This window comes from Antrostomus carolinensis, unplaced genomic scaffold (assembly GCF_000700745.2).
Source record: "Antrostomus carolinensis isolate BGI_N321 unplaced genomic scaffold, ASM70074v2 scaffold650, whole genome shotgun sequence".
NCBI lineage: Eukaryota > Metazoa > Chordata > Aves > Caprimulgiformes > Caprimulgidae > Antrostomus > Antrostomus carolinensis.
In genome coordinates this window covers 72,477-84,785 of record NW_010288837.1, presented here as the reverse complement: position 1 = coordinate 84,785, position 12,309 = coordinate 72,477, and the positions used below count along the sequence as shown (strand labels likewise).

General features: G+C 36.2%; 1 protein-coding gene across 1 annotated transcript in view; it reads left to right on the top strand.

Moving 5' to 3' along the window:
* The first annotated feature begins 2,195 nt into the window (after positions 1 to 2,195).
* Positions 2,196 to 12,309, top strand: part of RBPJ (recombination signal binding protein for immunoglobulin kappa J region) — a 36,219-nt gene continuing 26,105 nt past the window's right edge. The window contains exon 1 of the mRNA XM_010167681.2: positions 2,196 to 2,381. Within this exon, the coding sequence (XP_010165983.2) occupies positions 2,329 to 2,381 (53 nt within the window). The 5' untranslated portion in view covers positions 2,196 to 2,328. The remainder of the gene's footprint in view (positions 2,382 to 12,309) is intronic.

The window sequence follows — 12,309 nt, the reverse complement described above, 5'->3', positions numbered from 1 at the left end:
GTGGTTTCCCTCTGTCTCCTGCTTCGCAGTGTATTAGTGGTGTGACAGATGGATGGGCTGAGTTGGCTCTCTGAAGGTCTGAGCTTTGCAAGTGGTGCAGGGGAGGCTGGTTGAGGAGCTTGAAGCAGGATAGTAAGCCCCTTAGAGAGAGATTAGTACATTCTCCTTGGTTTTCTGCTGATAGGAAGCAGTCAGTGTAGTAATGGAGCTCACTTGTGGGCATAGAGTAAGGAAAAGCACATGGAAGAGTGATTAACCTGTTACTCTAATAGAGCAGGGGTTAGAAATTTTGAGCAGACCAGTTACTATCACTGTCAAGAACCTGTTGTCTCTTTAAGAGGTGCTAAAAACCCCCCCTATATTTGCCTTTATGGTTAGTGAGGTTAGGCTGGCTTTTTGAGAATCTTCCTCCTTTGCAAGTTTAGCATGATTCTTTACCACTTCCTTGCAAAATCATTCACAATTTCTGCTTCTATTATGTATTTTTGGCATTACAGGGAATGGTGGCAATTCAAAGAAAACAAAGAACCTTAAGTTTTTGTGCTGCTTTTTAGTAACTTTTTTTTTAAAGTTGCCTTCTGCACAGGAGATGAATGCTTCTCTTCCATTTCAGAATGGAAGGTATATTTATTTAAAGAGGGGGAAACTGTTCTCTGAACACTGCAGAGGTTCAGTAATTGAAAGCAAGGTTGAGCAAATCCTCAGCTGCTATCGTATAGAGGAGGGTTCCGATATTGGCAGGAAATTGGTCTAAAAAGTCTCATCTTGTGTCTAATTCGTGACTTTTGTCAAGTAATCAGGCAACAGAGACAACAATCAGTAGGTTTATTAAAGTTGATTCCTTAGCATCTAAAAAAATATTTTTCAGACTAAATCTCATTTGCAGTTATAGGCAGATGGTATCTATGAGAAGCACTGCTTTATTCCTGAATAGGTCTCTTCTTACCTTATTTAGAAATTTAATTTCTTAAAAGAAGATAGCTGCTTGTTTTTAAAGGCTGGTGGGTTTTGTTTATTAGGGGACACAGAATCACTTTCTTAGGAAATAAAAGTCAAGTTCACTTGTGAAATAGGTATTCATGGGTGAGTTGCAAGGTAACATCCAGTGGGAAATTAACTGTGCTAGATGGACAAGAAGAATGCTAATAACCACACACCACGCGAAGTAGTTGTCACTGAAAGCTGCGAATGTGGGATGTTACATGTAGAAACATGCTTGACTGTTTTTTATGTACTAGCAGTTTACTATTTTTTTTAGTAGTCAGTTTGGGGAACTACTTGCAGTTGTTTTCCTTTTTCCTAACAGTCACTCTTTTTTGGTTTGAGTGGATGAAAATAAAACTAATAAGCCTTGTATTGCACATTCCCTATACAGTTACAATAGCTGAGCCAAATTATATTGTGTTTTAGGGACTGAGATTCTGTTGGCATGCTGATTTTTCAAGCTGATAACTCTTTCATTTGCAAAGGTAAGTGTGTACAAATCTGCAGTTTCCACTAAACATTTGAGCCAACATTACTAGGGAGTCAATCAAATAGCATGTGAATATAAAAGAATCTTAATAAATTGAGTAATTTTTGATGATGTTTCTCACATTCTACACCATTCTAACATTTTAATGGCATGCTCTAAGTTGATAATATCCAAGTTCTTTAGTATACTTGAGATCTTTGGGCTACTGTAGCTTCTTGCAGCAGGTACCTACAGCAAAAAGCAAAAGCAGGGAAAATGTATCTCCAGGTATATGTTTAGGCACTTTCTTGTTCTTAAATAAGCTGTCATTACTGACTTTCTTGCCTTATGTAGTGTGGCAGAGTTGTGTGAGTTCTGTCTGGATTAAAATTCCCATTTTGGACTAGACTTTTCATTTTTAGAATTATGTACAAGTACAGTGATTTACTGAATTAAGCTTTTTTTCCCAAATGTAGGTTGACTAGTGTAAAGTGAATTTGTTTACTTCTGTAAGTTGTTTAAAAGTGAGCTTATTTACTGATACAGTGCAAGCTGTATTTAAATTGCAGTAGTGATTCTGTGATTTTCTTTTTATGGGGATTGGAAAGGAGAGAGGACAATAATGAAAGCAACGTGGGAGGATGAAAGCGGGTCAGAAAAGGGAGAGGGAGTTTCTAATTGAACCAGTGACTTCCAGTGAGAGGGCGTGACTAAATGAAGCAGAGCTTTTTCTATTGTATTTATGTCAGTATTATTTGATATAGTGCCAAAAGTGTATATAGTGCTGTACAGTAGAAGAGTTGTTTCAAACACTTGACATATTTTCTGTGCTGGAGGACTTAAATTCTGTCCTCCTTAAAGAGCGATACAGGATCATGCAGTACAAAGATGTGATAGTGCATGGTTGGTGGCATTCACCCTGGAGCAGGTGGGTCTTCTTTTTGTTGTTTTGTTTTTACTTGAAGAAAGGGAATGTTTTGTGTATTGATCAAAAACTTACTGGTTTTGTGATTTCAGGGGCTGCTGTGCCCCCTACTTCCAAAGAGCTACAGCGCAGTTGGACCATACATCATTCGCTCTTTACAGGGGAGATAAGGATTTTAGGAGTAGGAGAAATGCTGGCATTATTCATGTCCCTTAGACATGCTCAACTGGTGAGCTTTTAGTTAATTTTATCTCCTTTTGTGGGATGGTTAAGAAAGAGAGTACATGGAGTCAGTAGTATTTCAAAGCAGATTGGCTGAGGTTGGCTCTTTGTTATGTGTGGATGTGAAAACTGTATGTGTCTTTAAAAATGGGTAAGCTTTTAGTTCAACTCCTAATCTTCAGGGCAAAGTCTTTATAACAATATTTATTACAGTGGACACTAATGAGAATGAGGGCCTAAGTGCTGCTGGCAGGAAAAAGTGAGAGTGAGTTGATGACTGCATGTGACTCTGTTAGTGCCTGAGTTCATCCTGAGTGATGAACCAGCCTGCGGTGTGATGGGTGATCTGGAAACTGTTGTTTTGCTGACTTCATCAGCTTCGGAGGACCATGCTCACGAACACAGTTGCACCTGGAGGGAGCAACAGGGGAGACAGGTGTTATTTCTGCAGCAGTTTCTGTACCTCAGGTGTGTGGTATTGTACAAAGAATATGAGCCTCTGAAATGCATCATTTATCCGTGTATATAGTTACGTGTGTCATATTACCTAAATCTAAGTATGTTCATAGCAAAAAAAAAAAAAAAAACCCCAACAAAAAACAACCTACTTCTAAGATACATATATCTCTGCAAAGTTGTGGAGCTGCATAATCTTCAGTGTCCTCTGCACCTTTCTTGGAACTGAATAATGGCCACAGCAGTATTTTTATTGAGGAAGCACAGCAACAACCTCTGTGGTTCCAAGTGAAAGGAAATAGTAGAAGACCATGAAATGTTTGGGATATGAGTAGTCTAAGGATTTAAAAACTCCTTTCTCTAAGATGCTACACATATAAATCACAGTATCACAGAATTGCCTAGATTGGAAAAGACGTTTAAGATCATCGAGTCCAACTGTTAAAAACTATATAAAGCCATAGTTAGGGACACTTACAGTGTAGATTGGGTCATATTAGGCTGCATTGCATTAAGTTACAACAAACTATAAAAATCAGTGAAGGGAAAAGAAAAAATACGTGTGCATCATGGAGGGGGGTAGCCTCAGAAAAGTAAATCTGCTCAGAATTTTGTGGAGAATAAAGGCTGTGTGGAATCCTATGTTGTGGAGTATAGAGTGCCTGAGAGAAGAATTATTCCATCACCTGTCCGTTTTTTTTTGTCAATATAAGTTTGTTTATTTTAGTTCTTTCTTTTTAGTTTTGGTTAATTGGTTAATTTAGTTTGTTTTTCCAGTGTGATGTTTGTTTCGTGCTGGATGGTACTAAGAGTGCAACTGTCTCCATTTCCCTTAATGATCAGACCTGTGGATACTGAAGCCATTTTTGTTTTGGAGAAGATAAAGTTTTCCTTCTGAAGGTCTTTGGTTTAGTCGTTTGTATGCTTCATTTATTCAGTGTCCTCATCCATTGAAAAGAAAAATGTGAAATAATGTGTAATATTAATTGCTTTTGTTTATTTCCATCTTAACTGAATTCATATATCCAATTATGTCTTTTGCATTAATCTCTTAGAAATTGTGTCTTTTAGGTGTTTTGTTTTTTTAATCATGTGTTAAACCTGTAGAACATCACTCTTTTGAGCTTACGTTTTTACTATTGGCAAATCATAACAGTGCCCTATTTTCAACTTCATTTAAAAAATAAAGGATATCGGTGTGGAATAAGGTGTGCTTACCGAAATCAAATGCATCAACTATCTCCAACAGCAAGCAAGTATTAAAAGTGATGCGAGCCAACAGCTCCGTTTAATAGGCATTCAATAGACCAATCATAGCAGAAACTACTATATGAAGTTTTGTGGTCATTTTTATATACCAGATCATGTAGGGTCATAAATGGCCATTTTTTAATATGCAGGAATTCTCTTTGTGTCTGTGAAACCACCAGATGGAATAATGTTTCCTAGTGATGGATGATCTTTTCCCTCGGGAGTTGTGTTCTAAAATGTTTGTAAGAGAATATGGTTGTGTAGGTGAATGCGCAGAAATATTTTCAGTATGTGCATCTTGTCTTCACAGAAATCTGTGCATAGGAAAATATATTAAAAGAAAATTCCCGTGTTTTAAAATGTACATCTACTGCTTTGTTTTTACTGTTGATGTAACATGTTATTCTAAATGTAGAAATCTGCAAAAACAAAACAAGGCTGATATAGAATAGCTGAGTTGCTATGTAGGGTGCAGTATACTGCTTAACCTGTATGAAATGTTTTTAACAAATGGAAGATGAAGGTATAGCTCCTGAGAACTGTTTCCTGTTGTCCTGTATATGGGCATTGTTCCATATATGTTGACTTGGTAATTTTAAGTGTGTTTAAAGTCCATGAGTATGAACTTCCCTCAGTGCTTCTTCAGTTCCTCACTAGTCTGTCTGTGGTAAGAAAATTGAAGTTGGAAATAGGCAGAGGATAGAGGATTAAAAGAAAGAGTTGCAGCATACTATTTGAATCCATCTTTCAGCTTTTCTCAGATGATGTCTGTTAATGGCTAGAAAAGAATACTTTTTTGTGAATCCTCAAACTTTAAATTGAAAACTAGAAAACCTAGTATTTCACTTTCCTAGATCTGAGATAGACCTCAGTAGGCCAGGTAAACCTACTCATACTGGTGAACTTGTAGTACACCATGTTTAATAGGTTTATGATAACTGATCACATAGCAACGTGAAATTAATTATTTGAAAAGTATTTTTGTTTCTTATGATAGAATAGACTCTGTTATGAAGAGGGTTGTCTTGTGGTAAAGGCTGGAGCATACATTTTATATACTTTCTAACTTTCCAGGTATGTAGCAGATGTTTCAAAGTTGAGGGAGAACGATAAAAAATGCCTGTAAATGACTTGTCTTATTTTAATTTCTTTCTTTAAAAGGCTTTTGTCTCACTATCCTACCACAAACTCTTCACATTCTTTCAGAAGCTTCATGGCTATATGAGAGGTCTAGGAGAAGTTTGCATCTGACAGTTAACTCTTTTTATAACTGGGGTTAAGTGAAGCACAGAGATTTCTTTTGCTACACTCCTAACTACAATATACTAGTAGTTGAAATGGCAGTATTTCTTCCTTCTCAATCTTGTCACACTTAATGGCTTTTGGGATGCCAACTATTCGGTAGAAATTAGAAATGTTGGAACTTAACTTCAACCTCTCAGCAAACTTCATTGTCACTTCATATTGTTGGAGAGCAGAGGTTGGAATTTCTTACGTTCTTTCTTTCTGAATTGCATAGTGTATTCTGAAACTTCTCTAGAGATTATATAAAAATCTGAAATTCTTTTCATTGGACTCCTCCTGTTTCAAGCATTGTTTCCCTCAGACCTCCTCTGAGGAAGTAAAAACTTTCTTTAGTCACTCTATTCTGTATTTAATTTAGTATTCTTAATCATCTCTATCCCCTAGTAAGCCTATGTGAAGCACACTGTATTTGTCTCAGAACCCATTTATTTGACAGCTTTGTTTAAGGCAAGTGGGACTTGCCACTTAATCAGTCCCCAGGTCTTACACTGCCCTGGATTAATGATTACCATATCTTATTTCTGACAATGTTGAGAGGTTTGTGCTTCAGGAGAAGAAGCTGGAATGGTTGCGCTAAACAGTTATGGAGATGATTATGGTGTGACTTAGCCCCCAACACCCATGATGATCTCCTCAAGCTTGTGTAAGGCAAAAAGAAAATAAAGAGATCTCAACTCAGATCTCAACACAGATATCTGCTGTAATACAGTTTTGGATTCTTCAGAGTAAGGCAAGTATTTTGCTTTTATTTTCAATCTTGAAATTTTTAAGATGCGATGAAAACTTCTGACAAAAAACACTGACAGAGAAAATGGTAACTGTAGTCTTTGTATATTCTGGAATGAAATCTGAACGTTTTGCCTTGCTACAGGCTTTTCTGGTGCCTCATCTCTCATAATGTTCTCAGACCCATTCTTCTCACCTAGCATTAGTTTGCCACTCATGTCTTTCCATTCTCAGTCCTCACTCGGGCTGCTCTTCCCCCCATGTTGGCCTCTCCAACATACTTGCTTTCTACTCAGCTGTTATTCCTACTGTATTCAAATTTGACAGCTCCCTTTTGCTCTTTGCCTCTCTGGAGAGCATTATTTACAGAAATATCCATGCTCTTCCTGCTAGGTGCCAAGAACTGTGTCAGTCTATAGGCCAAGTGAAGATAGAATTCTTAAAGCAAATTGCTGAAGTTTGCCTCTATTTGAATGGTGTGGAAATATTTTTTAAGGCTTCTGTGCTCAGCAAATAAAGGTGAATGGACTTTCTCAGGGACTGTAAAAAGAATGTTCTTGGCTGAAGGCCAATACCGGAAAAATGTGAAGTTCATATTCCAGGCAGGAGGATGCTAGAGCAGTTTAGTGACCACAGTTTTCAGTCACAGTTAAGGATGGGACAGTATGTGGTTGGCTCGTTTGTTTGTTTGTTTAATTTTGTTCTTGCAAATGGCAAAACTGTCTTGGTTAATTTAAATTTGTTTTTCCTTCTGAAGTTGACTTCACACATAGAACCACTGTAAAAAAAAAACAACAAACAAACCAACAACCTCAAACATATAAGTTTATCTCCAGAAAGTAAGACTATATAACAGAAAAAAAAGTTTAGTGCTTTTAGTAAGAGGCAATAATAACTGATATGCCTCTTTTGTCTCTTTTACCTCTTCTTTGTCTTTGTACTCCTTTGTAGATGCTGGAAACAGTGGAAATTCATACTCCTGCAGTCATAGAAAACTATAGTATAGTATGTATTGTATCTGAGCTGGGAATTCCAAATAGCATTTGACATTCTGATGTTTTCTGAAAACATTTGAAACTTTCCCTAGATGCTGTGTTGTGTTTTTACCTAACCTTAGAATATTAGAAGTTTCAGCAAAAGTAGTTAGTGTACTTGTAAGATTAATGTTAGTGCACTTGTTCATTTCCATAGTTACTGGAGGGACAGTAGAGAGATAAAAAGAAAAAGAGTAAGTTTGCTTCCCATTGAGTGAATGGGGGAAAAAAGTTTGAATAAAAGTTTGAATGGCAAACTGGGACTTGGTAAATGAAAAGGATGGACTTGAAAAGAAGAAAGATTTGGGACATGATGTGGCAGAAAAGTTATTACTACAGTGCAAAATATGGAAATGAAATTAATTTATACAAAGCATCAAAGACAAAATACAAGAAATAATAGAATACAAACTAGTAGTTGGAGAAAATACAGGAATGGGAAAAGAATTATTAGAACAAGTATAACTTGCTGCAACAGCAAGTGATTATGGTGTGACTAATGCTCACACTCATGTTTGCAGTGCAGTGTGTTAGGGAAATATGAATAAAATACAGTTTGCACTGAATTAGTTTTCTGAACTGAAAGGGCAACTTGACTGTCTGTCCAGAATTCCAGTACAGTCCACCTGAAGCAGCGCTTAGTCTTGGATAGTAAAACATTAAAAAAAAAAAAGAAAAAAAGAAAAAAAAAAAAGGAAAGGAACTTGGTGAGCATTCAGATATAGTGATATATAAATTATAATTAGGATTTCAAATTATATGTTTAGCTTGCTTAATAACCACTATAGGAATACAACTATGATACATTTTTAGTTTCCTCTCCAGTGTACTTTTGTTATCCATCAATCTGCATATTTTCAAGATGTAAACAAAGAGGACGAATAAAAATACTGAATATAAAAAGGAATTCCAGAATGGTGAAATCCAAGGAAAACCTACGCAAGAAAAACGTTACAGTCTCTGTCATCTCTGACAGGTAACCTTGAAATGTCTGAACTGGATCATTTTTCAACATGCCAGTCAAACATGAAAGTTTGAAATAACAGCAATCATAGCTTGTACAATGTCTGCCATTTAGTACAAAATCCTAGATAATGTGTTTCTTACACTTTCAATTGGGCTGTCTTAACATCAGGAAAATTAAAAAGCCTCTGAGTCTTTTCTTCTGCATGGTAGTTACTGATAGTTTTTGTATTTCAGGTTGCATTGTCAATACAGGTATCTATATCGAGTTACAAACATATGGAGAGAGTAAACCAGATGAACCATTAAAAAAACAGATGAACCATTAAATGAAATACATGTGATTGAAATACATGTGATACTCTTTTTTTATTTTTTTTTTTTAATCTTCATGTGTTGTTTGTGTATCTTGAGTTTTGCAATGTGACTGAATATATGGCATCCTGGATGGAGTGGCTGCTGTGGAATATATTTGGTTCATAGGAGTATATATACTGGACTGTGCCTGCTAGTCCTCAGTAATGGATGGTTAAGGAAAGAATATGAAAGACAGGGTAGATGTAGACTTTTTCTTTGTTGTTTGTTTTTTGTTTTTTCCTTCTGGTAACTTCTTTGCTTCAGAACATGCTTTAGGTTTTCCTGAGAACAAAGTTGTAAAAAATAGGTGATTGTGCTTAATAGAAGCTAATGGAGTTCTGTACCAGAGTTTTGGTTTTTTTTTAATCTTTTGAGTCCATTTGTGCTTTCAGCCTTCACAATATCCTCTAGCAATATGTTTCACAACTTAGTTATAACAGTGTTTTTAGAGAAAGGAATTTTTTTTATTCTAATGTGAAATTTTCAGATATTAGATCTATTCCCTAATTCCTGTGTTTGTGAGAGACAGAGAATAACCATCTCCTTTTCGCATTTTGTGTGTCTTTTATTACTCTTCTAGGTCTTTGCCTCTGTTTGGCACTTTTCTCTTGTGCTGTCACTAAAGGCTGAAGGATTTTAGCCAGTGGAATATGGAAACTATTGGTCATCCATATTGACTTTTGTGGTATCTTTTGTTACTCCAAGATAAGTTTTTTCCACTACTTTTTCAGTGAACTGCAGGTCGTTTTCAGAATTGTGGGTGTGTGGCAGAATGATGCTATGACATGGTAATGTTTGTGTTTCCTATTCTATTCTTGACCGTTCTTGAATGCTAGCTTCTTGGGCTATTGCTGTTGAGCTAGGGAGGTTTTTTACACGATGTGTAAGAGTGCACTGTCAATCACTTATTGGACACTTAAATAGTTGGATTTATAGTATTCATGTACAAGTCACATTAATTTTTCCCTAAAATATAGTTATCCCTGTGAAAATGTCTACTGATCTAAGTGGTTTGTAGAACATTTATGGGATATTTGGAATTATTTTGAGGTGGTACAGGAAAGTGTTGTTCGTTGACACCAAGGCTAGCGTACATAACCATCAGTCATCTGTCAAGATGACTGTATTGAGGAAAAAGTAGCTGAATTTAATTGAGATGGTAAAAAATTTGACTTAAAGTATAAATATGTAATTTCTTTCCATTCAATCTCTCCTTCTAGTGTATATTGAAAGAATAATAAAAAAATCTACCAAATTTAGTTTGCATTATCTCTTTGGAAGGTTCATGTGCAAGGGTAGCATTTATGTGTTCACAAATTGATTACAGGACATCATTAACTTACGTTGGATGGAGGAGGCTAGGGAAAGCTGGCATGTGGTCTCTAAAGGTACCACGCTGAGCATCAGATGATCAGTCTACCCCGTGCATCTCCAGAATGACTCGGTGCTTTAGCTCTGCCTCTGAAGAGCGGGGATTTTGGTACTTTTTCCTGTGCTGTATATTCAGGATTTGACTAAAGAAAAAGATAGAGTTTATTTCTTTAAGTAATTGCAACTGGTTTGTGTAAATTCCTTGTTAATGAAGCTCTTTAGGCAGCAATAAGTGTATGTGCAAGGGGAATGTATCTGTTCTGCATGGGTGGATGTTGCCTTAGGGCAGTGTAAAATATTTGTCTGGAAGGGGTTTTTTAGTGTCACGGTACAAGAAGAGTGGTGTGCGTAATGCCTCCTTTGCTCCAAAACAGGCACCTCTTTATTTTTTTCATGGTGAATTAAAATGTGCAGAGGGATTGAAACAAAGACTGTAGTTCTACTCAAAATCAGGGAGCTCATCTATAGGGATGTTGTTTGTCTGCGGGGTATAGCTTAAGGTAATCTGGTGTCTAGTCAGTGAGTCAGAGACAGGTGAATCCCCTGCCAGATATAACGATCCTGGGTCTTCAGGGGAGAACAGTAACTACATAGATAGTACTGGGTCGGGGGGTGGGATACACACGCCTACTCACACTGTTATTCAGGGAAAATCAGACACACAGGGCAGGCTTGGGAGATGAAACTAGGGAGATCCTGAAAAGATAAGTGGTAAAAGCAGAAAGGCTTTGGGATATAATTTTCCTGCTGCCAAACTGCAAAGCTGTTTGGGTTTTCTAGTTAACTTTCTGCATTACAAATATGACAATGCAGTGATACATACCACAGAGAAAAATAGAAATTAAGTACGTGTCTAGTAGACCTCAACATTTAAAAAATATAAAACCAAATCTTTCAGCAAGAAATTTAGTTTCATTGTTTCATTTAAAATTAAAGTAAAGCCAAACAAGTGAACAGTATACTAACAACAACAAAGTAAAATGTGAAAGCAACAACTGTCTGATTGGCAAAACAAATTTTAATTTCATGGTTTAAAGTGAAAAAAAAAAATTAACTTAATCTTGTTCATTCAGTTCCTCTTCATAGCGTGGATTGCCAGTACTTTAGAAGACTAATTTCTCAAGTCTTGAAAAATAACTTCAAAATTTACTGAATGTTCTTGTCACACTCTTTTCAGGAGAGTGCTATTCTGCTCAACTGTATAAATGGCAATAGCTATGTATTTTTACTTTGTACATTTCTAGAATTACTCAAATAGAATTATAATCATTACCCCACCAGTTGCTGTAGAGTTCAGGACAGATCCACTGCACCAACAGGGGAATTTCTTGTCACTTCATTTAATGCTCAAGTTCTTGTTGTCCAAGGGAGCCTCCAACACTGGTGTAGGGTGATATTAGGAGAGGGTTTTTTTCACTATCCAGGAAGCATAAAGGGAAAGTTATGCCCTCTTATCAAAGGGTTTGGCAAGTCAGAGGGATATTTATGAACACTGGCAGCAGAAGCACAGTCTCTTATGCCTCCATTTATTTTTAGATAGAAAGGTGTTAAGCTAAGCCTGCTTCTTTTTTTTTTTTTTTTTTTTTTTTTTTTTTTTTCTCATTTTAGCTTGTGGTTATCCTTCCTTGCCAGATTGAGCAGATGTACAACCTTCCTTTTTTCAGGTCTTTTACCTGACCATTTTGGTTTAATCTCAGGATGTTTTTGTTAAAGAAAATGGTTCTGTCCTCTGTAAATTCAGTGTTTTATGTAAATAAAGACCTTTGTGGAAAGTCTTAACCTAATGTAAAGAGTGTACACTCTCTCAAGAACAGTGTTAAAGCACTGAAAAAAATATAGCTGTCTCAAAACACTTTAAGATAAAAATGTTAAGTGTATAGCAGGATATTTCTGGATTATGCTTGACTATATTCCATGAGAGAGATATTTTTCTTATAATTCTGTACCAGCACATATGAAATACATTGTCATCCTTTTTGTTAGAAGTCATTAGGGAAAACAGATTTCTGAGAAATTTTCCTGATGGGCAGCATTCACTCTGATTTGTCAACTCAGATAAGCCTGTTAATTTTTGTATGTTGATAATACTGGGTTTTTTTGCACTTCTGGTCAATGCTGTGACAAAGTTCTCCTGGTTATTTACATACTTACAATATCTGAAGTGTTCAAAAGTTATTCAGAGAGAAAATAAATGTGACTTTAACAAAGAAAGTTGTCTGGTGTTCCAAATAAATAAAAAAAAAGCT